Here is a 19,551-nt window from a genome sequence, read left to right on the forward strand (position 1 = left end):
GCGACCCCATAGACAGCAGCCCACCAGGCTCCCCCATCCCTAAGATTCTCCAGGCAAGAACACTTGAGTGGGTTGCCATTTCCAATGCTGGGCAAATTGTTTAACTTCTGCACCTCAGTTTCCTTATCTGTAAACAGTGGATAATAACATCATGGGGTTGTAGGGAGGATTGAAAGAGTTAATACATTTGAAGCTCTTAGACCAGCGTCTGGCATACAGTAATCATTTAGTATACTTCAAAATGTCATTTTTGGAGATAGAGGGGATTGTTTTCCAGAAAGAAATATGGACTATTGACCAGTTAAAATGAGTTTTTCATCCAAATGTTATGTGTCACAAAATGATATTTGCGGTCAAAGAACCAATCTTTTATAACCTAACAAGTAATTCTTTTTATACAATAGAATTGCCTGACTCAATTCTTTGTCTATTCAAGTTCAATTCAGTTCAATCGCTCAGTCGTGTCTGACTCTTTGCGATCCCATGAATCGCAGCATGCCAGGCCTCCCTGTCCATCACCATCTCCCGGAGTTCACTCAGACTCACATCCATCGAGTCCGTGATGCCACCTAGCCATCTCATCCTCGGTCGTCCCCTTCTCCTCCTGCCTCCAATCCCTCCCAGCATCAGAGTCTTTTCCAGTGAGTCAACTCTTCGCATGAGGTGACCAAAGTACTGGAGTTTCAGTTTTAGCATCATTCCTTCCAAAGAAATCCCCAGGGTTGATCTCTAGTAGCTAAATCCAGGGATTGAGTTAGTCAGGTGGTACTTTTTATTTGCTATTTTTCTATGAAAAACAGACAAATTTTATATGAATACAATCAGATTAGCTAAATAGGTTTAGGAATGTTTGGATATGGATCAGACATAGGATCAATTCAGTGTTTATTGGGGATTGCTGCTATGTAGGTCAAACAACTTTGCATAAAATAACCTAATAAATTGATGTATTATATCAGAGAGCCCCTATTCCACAAATTTATTCTGTGGTCAGGTGGTAAGAAAGTAATAAAACTGGGACTCTTACTACAAATGAACTGCCAGGGCTGGTGTGGACATACTTTTCATAATGGAAGGGAAGGGAACACACAATTTTATCAAATTTACATAGCACTTATTCAGTTCAGTTCAGTTCAGTTGCTCAGTTGTGTCTGACTCTTTGCGACCCCATGAATCACAGCACGCCAGGCCTCCCTGTCCATCACCAACTCCAGGAGTTCACTCGGACTCACGTCCATCGAGTCAGTGATGCCATCTAGCCATCTCATCCTCTGTCGTCCCCTTCTCCTCCTGCCCCCAATCCCTCCCAGCATCAGAGTCTTTTCCAATGAGTCAACTCTTCGCATGAGGTGGCCAAAGTACTGGAGTTTCAGCTTTAGCATCATTCCTTCCAAAGAAATCCCAGGGCTGATCTCCTCCAGAATGGACTGGTTGGATCTCCTTGCAGTCCAAGGAACTCTCAAGAGTCTTCTCCAACACCACAGTTCAAAAGCATCAACTCTTCAGTGCTCAGCCTTCTTCACAGTCCAACTCTCACATCCATACATGACTACTGGAAAAACCATAGCCTTGACTAGATGGACCTTAGTCGGCCAAGTAATGTCTCTGCTTTTGAATATGCTATCTAGGTTGGTCATAACTTTTCTTCCAAGGAGCAAGCGTCTTTTAATTTCATGGCTGCAATCACCATCTGCAGTGATTTTGGAGCCCCCAAAAATAAAGTCTTACACTGTGTCCACTGTTTTCCCATCTATTTCCCATGAAGTGATGGGACTGGATGCCATGATTTTCGTTTTCTGAATGTTGAGCTTTAAGCCAACTTTTTCACTCTCCTCTTTCACTTTCATCAAGAGGCTTTTTAGTTCCTCTTCACTTTCTGCCATAAGGGTGATGTTATCTGCATATCTGAGATTATTGATATTTCTCCCGGCAATCATGATTCCAGCTTGTGTTTCTTCCAGTCCAGCGTTTCTCATGGTGTACTCTGCATATAAGTTAAATAATCAGGATGACGATATACAGCCTTGACGTCCTCCTTAGCCTTTAACAAACCATGAGTTTTACGTTGCTCTCCCTGGTATTAGACAGTCTCTTGAAGGGCAGAGTTATCCACTTCTTTGGTATTCCCCTGAAAGCCAGTACATTCCAGGGCACCAGGAAATAGGCTGAAGGACTGTGTGTATTTATAAATATCATGTTAATTTTTAATAAACTCAAAAATTAGCTGGGAAACCTAGTTTGTTTTACATCATGGTTTCCTAGTTAGTGTTTTTTTGTTTTGTTTTGGTTCTTGAATTTATTGCATTAATTTTTCTGATTAGTTTAATTAAAGATTTTTGTGATCATTAAAATATTGGTTGTAAACAATGGAAAATATGGAGGTACATAAGGAAGAAAATAAAACACTCAAATGATGTTTTAAGGCTGCATTGTAACATAGATAATTTTCTCCAGAGTCACTGTCCCGGGCTCCTGATCTCCCATCTATTGTCCTCCCTTAAGGAAGGAACACAGTTTAGAGGCTATTAACTGGGCCTTTTGCTTTTTCATAGAACCTCTACCACATCTTTGACATATTTGAAAGGCAGTGTATTTCATTTACTCTGTCCAGCCTGCCTCAAGTCACTCTCAAGTAATGAGTATTTTACCTTTGTTATTTTTTTCTTGGGAATAGAAAGCCTTTAGTTTTTAATCTTTTAGCCTAGATTTTTAGTGCAAAGGATTTTAAGGACATGTAAAAATGCATTCTTACTGTTTTAATTTCATTATTGTAAGTTGAGCATCTTAGCATATGCTCAGTGGCCATGGGTATTTCTTCTTCTGTAAATAGCTTGTTTCTCTCCATTACCCTATTTTTGATGTTGGTCGTTTTGTCTTTTATTATGATAATAATAAATTATGATTATTTACTTCTAAGAATTTTTTTCCTTTGATTGCTGTTATATTTTACAAATATATCTTTCACCTACTTTGCCTTTTGATCTGATTGTGGTGTATTTTGCTATACAATAGTTCAAATTTATGTGTTTGGTTTATTTATTACATAGTTCAAATTTATAAGTTTAACTTTTTTTTAGTCTTTGTTTTCTGATTTCTCGGTTTTTTATTTTGCTCAGGAAATTCCCTTATTACCAGGGTTACAAGAACTATGTTCTTATTATTTCATTGCATTGTATTAACTTTTTAGTCATCTTGTCTTCCTCTTTCCCTCCTTCCTCCCTTTTTTTTCCTTCTTTCTATTTAGATTTTTAAACCATCTGGAGTTTATTTTTTGTTTCTGAGTTTGGGATCAAATTTTGTTTTCTCTCATATTGGTCCCTGGTTTTATGTTAGCACCTAATCTTGCCTCAAGGAATTATGCTCACTGAAATTGTCTTTAACAGATCTGCTTCTTTTCTAGCAGTTGTCACAGGGCAGAGATCCAAGGAGACGGTTACTCTGCTTTTCTCCAAAGCTTTCCTCTCCGGCTTCCCCGTGACCTGCATTAGTCATCCTGTCTCCTCTGCTTCCATTCTCCAGCCTTCAGTGTTCTCTAAATCAGTTTCCATATTTGCTTTCATTAGTCTCTCCTCTAGAGCAAGGGTCAACAAACATTTTCCGTAAAGGGACACATAGTGAGTACTTTAGACTTTCCAATTACTCCACTGAGCTTTTGTGTAGTGCAAAAGCAGCCACAGACAATAATTTGGAAATGAGTGTGGCTTTGTTCCGATAAAACCTTGTTTCTGGATAGTAAAATTTGAATTACATATATCAAAACTGCATTCCTGTTTTGGTTTTAAATTCTCAAGATAGTTATAATGTAAGGAGAAAAAGGCAACTTAAATAATGGGGAATAGATGCAGTATCTTGGAAAGCAAACTAAAAGTATAAATACTCTAGTCTAAGAATTAAATGGCTGAAAAGGGCTGAAGATGCAATTTCTGAAGTCATTTATCATTTTGGCAGGCAAACATGATCTTCTTCATTGAAATCTGGGGTCTAGAGAATATGATATCACTTTGAATTGTGAGAGAAGTAAATTTAGTCAAATAAATTTGAGTGAAGAGATTTTTGCCCATGAGCAACAGAGAACTGAAAATAACCGTGGCTTAAACAAGACATGAGAAATGTCAGGCTGGATGAGTTACAAGCTGGAATCAAAATAGGCAGGAGAAACATCAACAACCTCAGATATGTGGATGATACCACTTTAATGGCAGAAAGCAAAGAGGAACTAAAGAGCCTCTTGATGAAGGCAAAGGAGGAGAGTGAAAGAGCTGGCTTAAAACTAAATATTAAAAAAGCTAAGATCATGGCATCCAGCCCCATTCTTTCATGGCAAATAGAGGGGGAAATAGTGGAAAGAGTGACAGGTTTCCTCTTCTTGGGCTCCAAAATCACTGTGGACAGTGACTGCAGCCATGAAATCAGTAGATGTTTGCTACTCGGCAGGAAAGCTGTGACAAACCTAGGCAGTGTGTTGAAAAGCAGAGACATTACTCTGCTGACAAAGGTCCATGTGGTCAAGGAGATGGTCTTCCCAGTGGTCATGTCTGGTTGTGAGAACTTGACCGTAAAGAAGGCGGAGCACCAAAGAATTGATGCTTTCAAATTGTGGTCCTGGAGAAAACTCCTGAAAGTCCCTTGGACAGCAAGGTCAAACCAGTCAATCTTAAGGGAAGTCAACCCTGAATACTTGTTGGAAGGACTGATGCTGAAGCTGAAACTCCAGTATTTTGGTCATCTGATGTGAACAGCTGACTCATTGGAAAAATCCCTGATGGTGGTAAAGATTGAGGGCAGAAGAAGAGGGCATCAGAGGATGAGATGGCTGGCCGGCATCATTGATGCAATGCACATGAACTTGGGCAAACTTCGGGAGATGGTGATGGACAGGGAGGCCTGGTGTGCTGCAGTCCATGGGGTCGCAAAGGGTCAGACATGACTGGGTGACTTACAACAACAACAAAGACAAGAGTCTATTTCTCCGGAGACCAGAGAGGACAAGGTTGGTACAGTGGTTCCACAGTCATCAGGGCCCCAGATTCTAGCTGTAGCTCTTTCATTCTTATTTGGTACTTTATGGACCAGGATAGCTACAATGGAGTGAATTGATAAGGAAAATTACAAATTAATTGTAAGTTTACCTTTGCCAGAGGCAAAAGAAGAAACAGGTCAGACTAACCTTTGATCTGACTTATGTTCTTATGTTTGTTCAGTGGCATTGCCAAAGCATGGAATCAGGCGTATTTTGGGGAAGGGTCTGGCCCGGTAATGTTGGATGAGGTACGCTGCACTGGGAATGAGCTTTCTATTGAGCAGTGTCCAAAGAGTTCCTGGGGAGAGCATAACTGTGACCATAAAGAAGATGCTGGAGTGTCCTGTACCGCTCTAACAGGTAGGAACTTCACCCTGTCAACCTAGCCACTCTTGCCTTCGCCCCTATTTGGGCTTAACTTCCCTCCTCAATTTAGCTAATATTACTGAATGAACTTACAAATAAATCCCCCAAATAAGACATAAAAAGAATATATACTGTATATTAAAATGCTATCTCTTTATTTATAGATATTTCTGAGTTTTTCAGTTGAAAGCTACACAATCCTATAAAGTAATTAAGAACATGTGATCTTGTTGCAATATATAGTACCCAGTAGTCAGAATCAGTGTGCAATGATAAATTTAGGATGTTAGCTATTATATATTTAGTCCATTCATTTATTAGCCTGTCTTGACTCTCAGAATGTGTTTATAGCTGGTAAACTATTTTGATGGGATTTTGATTAAAGCACGCTATTAAAGAACCAGGTTAACCTTTGCTGTGTTGAATGTTCAGACTGTTCCAAATCACAACATGCTTGTCAAACTATGTCTTGTGTTGCAAGAAGGACACGTCTGAGTGCAAATGAGTGTATGTGTATGTACTTAAATGTTTGGGGGAAGAAGAGAGAAATGGATGGGCAAGAGAAGTTGGGTCATCACAAATCTGTTGTTTCTACAGCAAAAAGAGCTTGAAGAAAAAAATTAGGGCTTTAATATTTCTTTAAAAAAGTCAAATGAAATACTTCTGAGAGACTGTGAAATGCTGAAGGTCTACTTTTTTAGTTACATAGTTCTGTATACACTGTTGTTTTATTAGAATAACACATTTATACACAAAATAAATAGAAAATTTATACCAGATTGTAAGCCAGAGCACTTCATCTTCTCGAGCCTCCATTTCCTCGTCTTTCAAATGAGAATAGTCTTGTAGCGTTGCTGGGGTGGTCAAATGAGGTAACAGGTGTAACAATGCTTTGCAAACAGTGAAATTTTACATTAATAATGATTCTATTGCTAGGAGACCTTAATTTACTTTGAATGATCCCAGAGATTCATGAAAAGGATGACTTTCCCCCAAGATTATTTATGTATTTCATTTGGGAGGAGGGACAGTGGATTATTTTGGATGGAAATGGCCTTTTATGCTTTTTGGGGAATGAATTTATTATATTGTGTATATGCTTAGAAGCTCTTTACAGGATTTTCTGGGAATTAAGTATTCATTTAATTTCAGAAGATTCAATTTAGATTTGTATTACTGACAGAACAAAGGCAAAACGTGCACCCCAGTTTTTATTCCGTTCTCCAGGAGATCTTCCTGACCCAGGAATCGAACCTGGGTCTCCTGCATTGCAGGTGGATTCTTTACCATCTGAGCCACCAGGGAATCCTTTATGAATGCCTAAGGAATAATAATAAATACTTTGACATGATTGATCACTCTTTAACCAGAATAGCTTATTCTGTCTTCATATTTCAGTAGTTTTTAATTCACAGTTAAATTTTTCAGCTATTTCAAAGTTACTGTGTTTTTATGCTTTTTAAATTTAAATGACAAATATTGCTCATACTTAAGGAGATTAAAGCTGTAAGAAATTTCCCAAGTATTATTTAATCTGGAGAAATCTAAATAATTACTTTGGAATTATATCAGGGTATATTTTTCGACTTAGACACAGGAGTACAAATAAAAGAGAAAGTATTTTGTTAGGACAGATATGTGTTATGACTTTGTTCAAAAACAATCCCATTAATGACCTCAGATCACTGAGCACAGTTCTCTTTGTCTGCTTAGTCGCTTCAGCTGTGAACAACTCTTTGCAACCCTATGGACCGTAATCCGCCAGGCTCCTCTGTCCATGGGATTCTCCAGGCAAGAGTCCTGGAGAGGGGTGCTGTTTCCTTCTCCAGGGGATCTTCCCGACCCAGGGATTGAACCCAGATCTCCAGCATTGGAGGCAGACTCTTTACTGTCCGAGCTACCAAGGACAATTCTAGTAGGAGTTTAAAAAAAGGCCCAGAGGGAGATCTGGGTAGGATGATATTTCTCATGCAATTAAAATGTTGCTCTGCCTTTTCTGGTCATTATTTGCTCAGTCTCCGTGTCTCCTTCTTGTCGCAGATGGCGTCATCAGACTTGCAGGTGGTGAAGGCGGCCACGAGGGTCGCCTGGAGGTGTATCACAGGGGACAGTGGGGAACTGTCTGTAATGACGGCTGGACTGATCTTAATACCTATGTGGTTTGCCGGCAGCTGGGATTTAAGTAAGATCTATTGATACAAGATAGCTAAATGCCAAGCTATATTTTTGAAAGTCTTGTTTTTTACGCTTACTTGTAATGTCTCTAATACTAACAGTATATATTCTCAATCATTATCTACCTGTCTATTCTACCTACCTTCCTACCTCTCTTATCTACCTATCTATATGTGGAAGTTCAGCAATTAAAAAACAATAACATTCTCTTTGATGATAAATAACCATATCTTGCTGTTTATCTCATTTGCCTTTCCTGCCACCACCCCTCTTCTTGAATAACTGGTTGGAGCCATGGATGATTTTTTTTTTTTCCCATGGATGATTTTTAAGTCCCGTTCTGTCTGTTTAAGTAAGACTGTATGCTGTGAATGATCAGTTTTATTCTGATGCATTGCTGCTATTGGATGTTGTTAGTAATAACATCACTGTGTTTAAAATTGCAGAGAAGTTCAGTGTCAAATTCTTTGGTATTACATTATTTCCTTTCTCATAATGTGATGATAATTATCACTTTTATTTGAGAAAAACAGCTTTCTTGTCATGAGATGACCTTTTGAACTCACCCTTGACCTCATTCTCCTAAAAACTGAGTATCACACTTTGAGCAATATATTTCATGTCACACACATAATGCATTCCAGAGTAAAGACCTAAGTTGCTTGAAGTAATTGCAAATGATGCCTTTGAGCTAATATCTGAATGAAGCCTATGAATGCCCATTCTTTCTTATTTTCCCTATTTTTATGTCATACTTGAAGTAATTGTCTGATGTTTAAAAGAAGTAAGCAAAATTATATTATTTCAGCTTTAGATAGAATTAATTGCAAATATTTATTAAAACTTAAAAATATGCTTTCATTCAAGCTAAACATTCAAGCTGTGTTTAAACATATTTTTAAAGTTGTAAAAGTAATATAAAATTTTAGAGATTTGGAAAAAAGAGAAAATAAAAAACTACCCCCAATTTTTCCATTATTAAAACTTGCGTATAACTTTGTAACAGCTCTAGTAGTAGATATATAATTTTACTATTCACTTTTTTCCTTTATATTACTGTAGTCATAATTTTTGATAACATAACTGATGATGTTCATATTATAATTTACTTAAATTAGTTTAAATTTTCCTGTTGTAAGTAATGACATCACAAAGGTATAGATGTATGTGATTGACAAATATTTTGAATTTTCATGAGCAGTGCAATTAATATAATTATGAGGTCAAGGGCTATGACATGCTAGCCAAATAAATATTGACATTTAATTAATAAGAATTACTTTAAAATGCCATTTCATCTGAGTAAATCTCTGTTAGTCTGAGAACTGTATCCCATTTTCGCAAGTTTAGAAAAATTCAAAAATATTATTGTTTACTGTTCTCATATTTTTCCTTATTAGTGAAAACAATTGAATAAATGCTGAGTTTTTTCTCTATTTTTTATTTATTGTGTTTCACAGATACATTCAGTTTTTCTTGCATATACAGAGTATCAGAACTTAATGGTTCTGAAAGTGTTCTCAATATTTGTTAAAATTCTAAATGATTGCATTAGAAGATAGAATAGGCGCCTGCTACATTTACATTTTAGTTTACAGAGGAATTTCTGAAAGAGAAAGCTCTTTTGGAATAAAAAAGATGGTGAACTTTGGGTGAATCCCAAAGTAAAATGGCCTCTTGCTGTCTCTTACATAATTGACATGAAAGGATATAATCAGATTGCTGCATTTTGTGGAAACCTGGTGTAAGTTGAAAGTGATAGCAGTATGGAATTTAGGATAATTACTTTTGTAGCTAAGAATCGATTAGTCAGCAAAATAGAAGTCTTAGAATGACATTGAAAGTTGCATTGTTTTAATTTATTGAAATGTTCATCATATTAAATTTAATAAATAAGTGCATGGGAAAAAATTAGGAAAATTCATCTTTCAGACTGAAAGATCTCTTTATGTTCTTCGTACAGAAATAATAAAATGAAATGGAAGTGACTAACATAAAATTTATGAGTTAGAGTTTAATTATTTATATAGACCAATTGAAAGACACTTCAGATATCTTTTAGCTCAGGGATTTCTGGAGGTTTGTTTGGATTTTACAGAACAAAAGAACCAAACTGGGGCGAAAATGAACGAAGGTAGAGATTGACTTATTTGCTAATTTTTAATTTTGTGGATCTTTCCTATTTCTACAATGTGTATATATATATATTATAATACACTTGGGGTTTTTCAGTAGGGCAGTGTGACGAAGTCAGTTGAAACACAAATATAATTCATGAAAGTTTAAAAAATCAGATTTATGTAACCTTATAAAAAGCACTGTTATTACTCTGATTTTGATGGGTTAAAATCCAGGTTTCATCATGGATTGGAATGATTCTTGAGAAACCACTGAACCAATACATACATTTTGTTTTTATTTTTTGTTTATTTGTTTCCTTTGACTGCGTCATGCAGCTTTCAGTATCTTAGTTCCACTACCAGGAATTGAACCTGCAACCCTTGGCAGGGAAAGTGTGGAGTCCTAACCACTGAACCACCAGGAAATTCCTCACACGGTTTATTTTGGAAGACAGGATAGGAAAGGGGCTCAGAGAGCTAATGAAATCAAATGCACTCAGAAGGCTTTCAGAGGCTGATACAAGAGTTCTCACTTTCTGGTGCACTGTGTTATTTCCACGGTCAGGAATTTGACATTTATCTGTTTGCATTCTCTCTGGATGGTGGGTTAAATTGTAGACAAAACACAAGAATGGTTGGGGGAATAGGATTAATTATCTGCTTGTTACCCATTCAATCAATCAAACATTGTTGCTGCTGCTGCTAAGTCGCTTCAGTCGTGTCCGACTGTGTGTGACCCTATAGACGGCAGCCCACCAGGCTCCCCCATCCCTGGATCATCAAAATATGTGATGTAGTGAACACTGCTGTTAGAACTGAGTTCTCAGGATAGGAGATAAAGCAAATAGTTACCCTCTGAAGTCATGACACTTAATGAGGTTGCTTGTTTTATGGTTTGTGGTTCCTTGAAACAAGAGACAGCAGTTGTGTGCATGTTTGTTTTATTGCCACAGATATGGCAAACAAGCCTCTGCAAACCACTTTGAAGAGAGCATGGGACCCATATGGCTGGAAGGCGTCAGTTGCTCAGGAAAGGAAGCCAGTTTCCTTCAGTGTTCGCGGGGACCCTGGGGAAGGCATGACTGCAGCCATCGGGAAGATGTTGGCATCTCCTGCTACCCCGGCGGGAATGGATTCAGAGTATCCCTGGGTGAGGTCCTGCCGCAGCTCTTGACTGTTCATATTCCAGTAGCCACTGCACGTCTAGCCACTGGTCTCTGGCTTTTCAAAAAGTCTATTTTCCCAGATGCTCTAATTTTTAGTAATTTTATTTCAGAGAAAAATAGTCTTTTGAGTCAATGTTACAAAATTTTACTCCTAATTTTCTCTACCCATGAGCCTACGTTTCTCATGTATCTGAAAGACAGAAGAAAGAAACTGCAATGTCCATTCCCCAACTGATTGTTACCTATTCTGCCTCTCATTTACCTTGAATTCTAATGAACTATTTGAGAAAGGATTGAAAATAAATCAGAACAAAACAGGAGGTCTCTTTCCCACCCTCCATGATTCATTTGTCTTTAGGCCTGAGGCCTTGTCAATCATTGCTTGCCAGGCAGCCGTTGCTGTGTCCCAACATAGATCTTTCATAGATCTTTCTCACTGGACCCCAAGATGGATTCATTGGAGTAAACAGCCCACCTATCTTTCTAAGATATCCTGTTACTAAAAACCCATCAGCATCACTTATTATCCCCTCATTCCAAATTTCTTCAGACTCATAGTCAGATAAAAGGTACTTAGCTCATCTAACAGTCTGAAATATTTGTGTGTAGTATTAATCACTCAGTGTCCAACTTGTTTGACCCCATGGACTGTAGCCTGTCAGGCTCCTCTGTCCCAGGCAAGAATACTGGAGTGGGTTGCCATTTCCTTTTCCAGGGGATCTTCCTGACCCAAGGGTCCGACCTGGGTCTCCTGCATTGCAGGCAGATTCTTTACCATTTGAGCTACAGAGAAGACCTTAAATATTCTTAGATGAAGGTCCTTTTGTGAGCGGAGAGCAACTACTATATACCTTTGACAGACTTAACATCTGATGAGGAGGCCAGAATAAATATGAATGAAAAGTGTAGAGGGAGATATTCAGAAGACTTGCCAGGACTCTACCATAGCTCTGTTTGTATGTATACATGCATTTTTGGGTACATAAATGTTGAAATAACCACTGGTGGTCCTTAAGTCTCACCTCAGGCTTGAGTCAGCCCCTTTTGTATCCTCCTGTTTTGAGAGTATTATAAAATAATGGGATGTATTGAATCCCACAGTATTAACTATTCCCTGGTGGCACAGTGGTAAAGAATCTGCCTGCCAGTGCAGGAGATGGGGGCTTCATCCCTGGGTTGGGAAGGAAATGGAGAAGGAAATGGCAACCCACTCCAGTAACCTTGCCTGGAAAATTCCACAGATAGAGGAGCCTGGCAGACTGCAGTCTATGGGGTCACAGAGTGCGACACGACTGAGCATGCAGTTAAGCACACATACTTTAATTTGTCAAAGTGTATGTTGATTCCCCATTGCACTCTGACCTGTGAGATCATAGTGACGTACTCCACTAATCTAGCACTAATGATACCAGGTAGAAATACAGCATTTTACCGTGTCCCTCATAGGTCATATTTTAAATTGTTTCTGTTTGGTCTCCTCCCTTGCTACTTTCTTCCTATAAAGGATTTATGACCCTGCTAGGATTATGTGATGGGTAATTACATGTGGTTGGGAGAGATAGAGCCTGTTTGCTAGAAATGGAACCTCTTAGCCCCCGATAGCAGGTATTTGGATCATGGAGTGATCTATTCAGGCATATTCCATCAGTACTCCATGTGATGAAGTATTATAAATACTATGCATGTGTTCTAAGCCACTTCAGTCATGTCTGACTTTTTGCAACCCTTTGGACTATAGCCTGCCAGGCTTCTCTGTCCATGGGGCTCTCCAAGCAAGAATACTGGAGTGGGGTGCCATGCCCTCCTCCAGGGGATCTTCCCAACCCAGGATCACCTGGGTCATCACCCCTCAACCCTCCGCCCTGTCTCTTTTCTCTCTTGCATTGGCAGGTGGGTTCTTTACTACTAGTACCACCTGGGAAGCATACCAAATACTACAGTCTCAGTTCTCTGAAGACCTGTGTGGTTAAATATACACATACAGTTAGGACAACTAATCCTCTCAATTTCCTTAAAATCTTTAACTTTCTGAGATTATATTGATAGATATATTTTTTAAAAATTTAAAAAGTTGAGGGTGATAATTATTAATAAAATATGAGATCATTATTATGAATCCTTTGGTCCTAATTTTGGTAATATATTAACCATTTGTGCAAAGAACATTATATCTGAACCAAATTATTCTATTGCAATAGAATCAGATTACCATTTATTCATCCAAAGAGATCATTACTTTCCCACTTATGAAAAAGGACTGCAAAGAGATCATGGAATGGTGCAGTTTAAAAACAATTTAGTTTTTTCACTTCTTTGGTGCTATGATAAGAGCTGTTAGACTATTAGAGTATTCAACTGTTTGAAGGCAACTCATTGACTGTAACTTTAATTGTGAATGAAACTTTTCTCAAAATTAGTGGTAGTTCAGTAGACACTTCCTAATTTTAGGTGTGTGGTAGATGGAATGCTCAAAAACAATATTCTAGGTCAGTAAAGGTGATTTAGTACAAATGTAGTTAGTTAATGCCTATGTTAGTTGGCGGAAATTTGTGGGATGGTAAATATGTAGATTTCTTATTTTAATACTGCATTCTTTTTAAAAAATTTAAATAAATAAATTAATTATCACATTTTCCACATCCTATCTCATCCTATCTCTTACTTGCCCTGATTGCCCTAAGACTACTCTCCACTAATACTGCATTAATTCTAAAGTTCAGAGTATTAACTCTTAACAGAGATATCTTTCACACTTCATTGTTTCTGAATTTTACAGTGTAAAGATTTTATCTTTCTTTTAGGAAAAATATTATTTTCTTAAAAATAATGTATTAAATCAGTTTTATAGGAAAATTGAAATAAAGAAAACTCTGTTGTAATCAGAGTTTGTGATATATAATGAAAGATACTATATACTCTGTTTAGTTTTCCCAAGCATTTTAAGATTTTAGAAATAAATCATGTATGTTATTATTGCTATAACAAAAAGAACTTAGTGAGGTGGTATTAATAGAATGGTTTCTGTCATTCAGTTTCCCTTCAAGCATCAACAATCCAGTGATTTAATAAATTGAATGGCTAAAATTAGGTTCAGAAATATTGTATATATTATTTTTACAAAGTATGCAACTTAGGCTTTAAAAGTACTTTATCATTTTTATTTTTATGGAATGTGAAAAACTGCCCATAAAACAACTAGGATGGAATGTGGAGATCTAATTCCATGTGTGTATGATTTCTTAATTTTGCACCAAAGATCTAAAAAGTGTAAAAATCGAAAACTTGGAGATTTTCATCTCTTTAAATTTTTTCTTTAAGAATCACTTTCCCCCTTGCTCCTCTTGCAAAGAATCCCTAAATTTCAGATACCAATAATAAGAAATGTAAAGTTTTAAATATATTGTGTTTTGTTAACACGCCTATTACAAAAGTTTTTTAGCTAATGTAAACAACGCATAGAGAAGGTTGTTATTTTGACTTTGCTGTATTGATTCCACTATGATGCCTGTTCCATGAAGTGGGTATGATCAGAGATTAGAGAGCCAGCAACTCTGGGGCAACAAAGAGTTCGAGGAATCAAAGTAGGATGTGTCTATCTTGCCAGTGTGTTTCCTTTCAGTTAAAAAATGTCATCTAGTTATTACAAACATGGGGTTGAACACAGATTGAATGATACTTGGTTTGTTAGCTGATTACATCACCTCCTTGCTGCTGCTGCTGCTAAGTCACTTCAGTCGTGTCCAACTCTGTGTGACTCCATAGACGGCAGCCCACCAGGCTCTCCCGTCCCTGGGATTCTCCAGGCAAGAACACTGGAGTGGGTTGCCATTTCCATCTCCAGTGCATGAAAGTGAAAGGTGAAAGTGAAGCCGTTCAGTTGTGTCCGACTCTTAGTGACCCCATGGACTGCAGCCTACCAGGCTCCTCCATCCATGGGATTTTCCAGGCAAGAGTACTGGAGTGGGGTGCCATTGCCTTCTCCAACATCACCTCCTTAGGTTCTGATAATTTCACCATGTTGGATGGTATTCTTTGAATCCTTATCAATCTTAGAGGTGCAAGCTGGAGACCCTTCAAGTAGATAAGGTAAAGAAAGTGTATTAGTTTGCTTGGACTACTGTAACAGATCACACACTGGGTGGCTTAAACAACAGGTATTTATTGTCTCACACTTCTGGAATCTGGAAGTCCAAAATCAAGGTGTACTCTATAATGCCAAGCACTGTGTCAAGTGCTGGGAATATAAAGTTGAGCAAGATAAGCACTCTGACCTCAAGGCTTCAAAAGATACTGCAAAAGTGGATACAGTTTTGTTTTTTTTTTCCTAAATCAGTATGTCCTCTCTCTCACTGTCCATCTAATATTTAGCTCATTTTAAAAGCAAATACTATTTTATAAAGTCTCTGATGCTTCAACATCAGTTTGGTTGTTTTGGCTCTTATAAAAGTAACAATGAGTATTACTTTTAACGCGTGACTTAGGTTTTCCAATCAGACTGATGGATGGAGAAAATAAGAAGGAAGGACGAGTGGAGGTTTTTATCAACGGCCAGTGGGGAACAGTTTGTGATGATGGGTGGACTGATAATGATGCCAGTGTGATCTGTCGACAGCTTGGCTACAAGTAAGAAAACCTAATTATATGGGATGGTTCCTTGACAGAATGTATGCTTTATTTACTCTTGTTCTTGTATAAAATTAGTATTTATGATTCCATTGAAAATACTGGCAGCATGCTGCCTTGATTCAGAATGGTAAAGAAATACGAAGTAGAGTCTGTTTAAATTTTTCTATACTGTTATAAGACATATACGTTATGTTACTTAAGAAATGTAGCTTTTATCTAATAACAAATAGTCCAATAACTCTTGATTATTCATAACACTGGAGAAGGAAATGGCAACCCACTCCAGTATTCTTACCTGGGAAATCTCATGGACAGAGGAGCCTGGCCCGCTACAGTCCATGGGATCGCAAAAGGGTCGGACAGAACTTAGCGACTAAACAAAAACAACAACATTCATAACAATGCTTCTGTCAGCCAAACGTATTAACCTTTTCTCTGTGATTTATGTCGCAACACAGTAGCCTTATAAGGGATTCTGCTGTTACTGAAATTACAGTTGGTTCTTGTTATTTGTAAAGTCACTGTGAACTTTAAGTTAGGAAGTACTGAGCCATTGCTTCTAGAGCTGAGGTCAAACCAAGTGATGGTCTGCCTTCTTGTTTTAACTCTCATGCTTGCAAGCAGTTGCCCTTTCTGTAGTCTACTAATGCCTTCCCCTCCCCCGCATTTCTGCACCTTTCTGTTGATGATCTCTGTTTAAAATGCCCCTAAGCATTTTGCTGCAGTGCTGTCTAGCATTCCTGAATGAAGAAGGCTGTGATGTGCCTCATGAAGGAAATGGTGTTAGGCGTCATTCAGGCATGAGTTATAGCATGAAAAACGTGGCACTAAGTGAGATGGGAAACAGACACTTATTTCCAGTTTGAGGTGAACTAAAATAAGGTAGTTTATCTCCTGTGAGACCTCAACTGGGAAACTTAAAATTGTTGGAGACTTTAGGCATGTCCCCAAATGACGGTGAAGAGTCTGATTGATTTTGGAGTTGCAAATATATGTGGAATATGTTACAATTTAGAGGGCTATGAAATTTAAGCTAATAAACATAATTTGCCTGGCTTATTTTGGATTGCTAATAGTGGTGTGAATTTTAAAATATATCCTTAATTACACATCTATGTGTATCTTAAATATTGATAAACTTAACTGGTTATTCCCATGCAGAATATACTTTTATTTTTAAAACTATTTCTATTTTGATAAAAATTCAATTTTTTCCCTGAAGCTTTAACCCAAAGTTTATTTTCAACTACTTAGATCCTACTTCAATGTACTGCTCAGTTTTGGTCCTAGTTGCCATTCCAATTGCTCTGTAGTCAGTGGGTTCATTATTTTTAATATAGATTTTTCAGTATTCAAAATCGGTGGTATGTGATATTTTTGACTTTCAAAATATAGGGTAATAGAATAAGGGAGGAAGAATCTACATTAGATGAATTTAGTCAACAATTTAAGTTTCCTTTGCTCACTACATTTCTAACATTTGTTTTTCCCTTAAAAAATATATATATATATATATATACACACATATTGTTCTTAGATTACATTCTCAATGAATTTATCTAAAATCAGCCATTAAAGTGTATTGCTGCTTGAGACTAATTTTTTGGCTTACTTTTATTTTTTTGGTAGAGATAATCCAGGAAACCTAGTGTTACCTTTGGAAGTATGAAGGAAAATGTGAAAGAAAAGGTCAAATATGATCCTTGAATTGTGTGTCTAAGTCACATTTAAGGAGCAAAAAAATTGTACAGATATCCATCAATGCATTTTCACTTTGCTTTCCTGCTACATCTTTCCTTGCTTTTTGCTTATCATTCAGTCCATTTTGCATTCGACTCAAATGGTGAATGTAGGTGAGAACAATCTAGATTAAGTGAACAAAGTTTGTAGAAATCTTGAACAATATTTCTGTAGCAATTATCAAGAAACGCATTAAAAGAAGATCCTACTTTATGCTGGGTTTTATTTTTAAAAGTATTTATTTATGTATTTTTGGCTGTGCTGGGTCTTTGTGGTGCAGACTTTCCCTAGCTGCGGCGAGCTGGGTTGCTCTCCAGGAGTGGTATGCGGGCTTCTCGTGGTGGTGGCTTCTCCTGTCGCAGAGCACGGGCTCTAGAGTGCATCGACTTCCGTAGCTGCAGCATGTGGCCTCAGTCGTGTGGCTCCTGGGTTCCAGAACGCAGGCTCCGTAGTTGTGGCTCAGGGGCTTATTTGCTCCTTGGCATGTAGAATCTTCCGGGATCAGGGATCGAACCCGTGTCTCCTGCATTGTCAGGCAGACTCTTTACCACTAAACCACCAGGGAAGCCCCTTAGTTCATAATTGTTTCTAAAATAAATCTTAATACATAAATCAGTAATTTAATGTTACTATGACAAAGTGGATGGTCATCTTCTAGTGTACAAGCTACAATTTGCCATCAAATTGTATTTAGAAGAGAAACATTTAGCTTTTGATCAGTCTACATGTATTTGAACATATACTTGTTTTTATAATTTCCTACTGAGAGGAGATAGAATTTCATATAAGTACTTATAAGTAAGTATGTGATTAGAATAGGGGATTTTTTCCCCATGTCTGTTTTGAATTATTAAAAATCTTTAATACAGCATTTATTTGTAGAAATCAATCCAGAAAGCTTTGAAGATGTCAGAAGACTTGAGGTTTCTTAATAAGAATACCAGAGAACTGTCCCCCACCACCTATATTGCACTTGAGGTTAGTACTTGGAAACACCGAGAATCAAAATAGCGTTAGCTTTTTCATAATGTAGGAAACAGAAATGAAGTAATAAAAATCAGGAACCTGAGTGGTAACTAATACAGGTGCACTTAGAATGAAGGTAAAAGACACCCTTTAATGGTGTGTTACATAATGTCTGACAGTCTAGCATATGAGCACATCGTTTTTAGAGGGTTGAGAGAGAATGTGTTGCTATCAGCTAACCTTGTTAGGACTGAATAACCATGATGGAGAGTCCATTCTTTTCGAACTCTGTGTGATTCCATTAGTGCATGCTTCGATATGACATTGTTCTTGCACTCTGTGTTTATTAGAGTTATATCCCTTAAAAGAGTTTTCAAAGGGTGTATCCTCATTGCTTTGCCTGTGTGCTCCGTCGTTTCAGTCGTGCCCAACTCTTTGCAACCCTATGGACTGTAGCCCACCATGTGCCTCAGTCCATGACAGCAATACCATGCCTCTCTCCAGACAGGAATGTTGGAGTGGGTTGCCGTGTCCTCCTCCAGGGGATCTTCTCCACCCAGGGATTGAACCTGCATCTCTTACGTTTCCTAGCACTGGCAGGTAGCTTCTTTACCACTAACATTACCTGGGAAGCCCATCCCTATTGCCTTAATAGAGACCTAAAACTAACTATATCTAATTTTTAATCTTATGTTTAAATAGCTGCAAAGTTTAATTTCTGCCATATTTGTATATGACATTTAAAAGTTGAAGTTACATTATTCTTTTAATTATATCCAGTAAAACATAAATATAGTGTTTTGATACTGTCATTTAAAAAATACATGAATATGTTCTTCTTTGACCTTCACAAATTTTACATAGTTCCTTTTTCTCCTTGAAATTTTAGTTTAAATTTTCTTTCCCCGTAGAATCCTAATGTTATTTTATTTTAAAAACTGTGTGTGTGTACACATGCAGAGAGTGAGATAGAGAAATTAAATTCTTCTAACATGTTGCTATCAGGATTTTATGATTTCTGGTACACAACTAATTAAAAACAACAAATTTGATAAATGGTTTTTCAACGTAAGAAAGAAAAGTTGACAAAAGCTCCCATTTCCTAGACCGATGGGTTGGGGTTTGGGTCCTTGGATAACAGGAGGCTTCATTGCTATCGTTTGTTTTGAACTGTTCTTTTGGCCACTTCAGAGGCTTTTAAATCTTGGAGCAATGAACTGTGGTTGGATTGGCTGAGTGAAAGGCATGCCTTTTTTTAGTGTAGTGGGAAAAGGGAAATTTTGAAGAGAAGTTGATCTTGACTTAGCAAGACCAGTTTGAGGAGAGAATACACATGGATTTTGATGATCTACATATCAGTTCCCATATCTCT

The 19,551-nt window shown here is 37.5% G+C and overlaps 1 protein-coding gene across 1 annotated transcript in view; it reads left to right on the plus strand.

The window, feature by feature from the left end:
• The window catches only part of PRSS12 (serine protease 12), an 85,952-nt gene that overhangs the window by 31,008 nt on the left and 35,393 nt on the right, over positions 1–19,551 (plus strand). Inside the window, exons 5-8 of the mRNA XM_052642404.1 lie at positions 5,202–5,380; positions 7,427–7,568; positions 10,635–10,831; positions 15,329–15,470. Of these exons, the coding sequence (XP_052498364.1) occupies positions 5,202–5,380; positions 7,427–7,568; positions 10,635–10,831; positions 15,329–15,470 (660 nt within the window). The remainder of the gene's footprint in view (positions 1–5,201; positions 5,381–7,426; positions 7,569–10,634; positions 10,832–15,328; positions 15,471–19,551) is intronic.

The sequence above is a fragment of the Budorcas taxicolor genome, chromosome 6, assembly GCF_023091745.1.
Source record: "Budorcas taxicolor isolate Tak-1 chromosome 6, Takin1.1, whole genome shotgun sequence".
NCBI lineage: Eukaryota > Metazoa > Chordata > Mammalia > Artiodactyla > Bovidae > Budorcas > Budorcas taxicolor.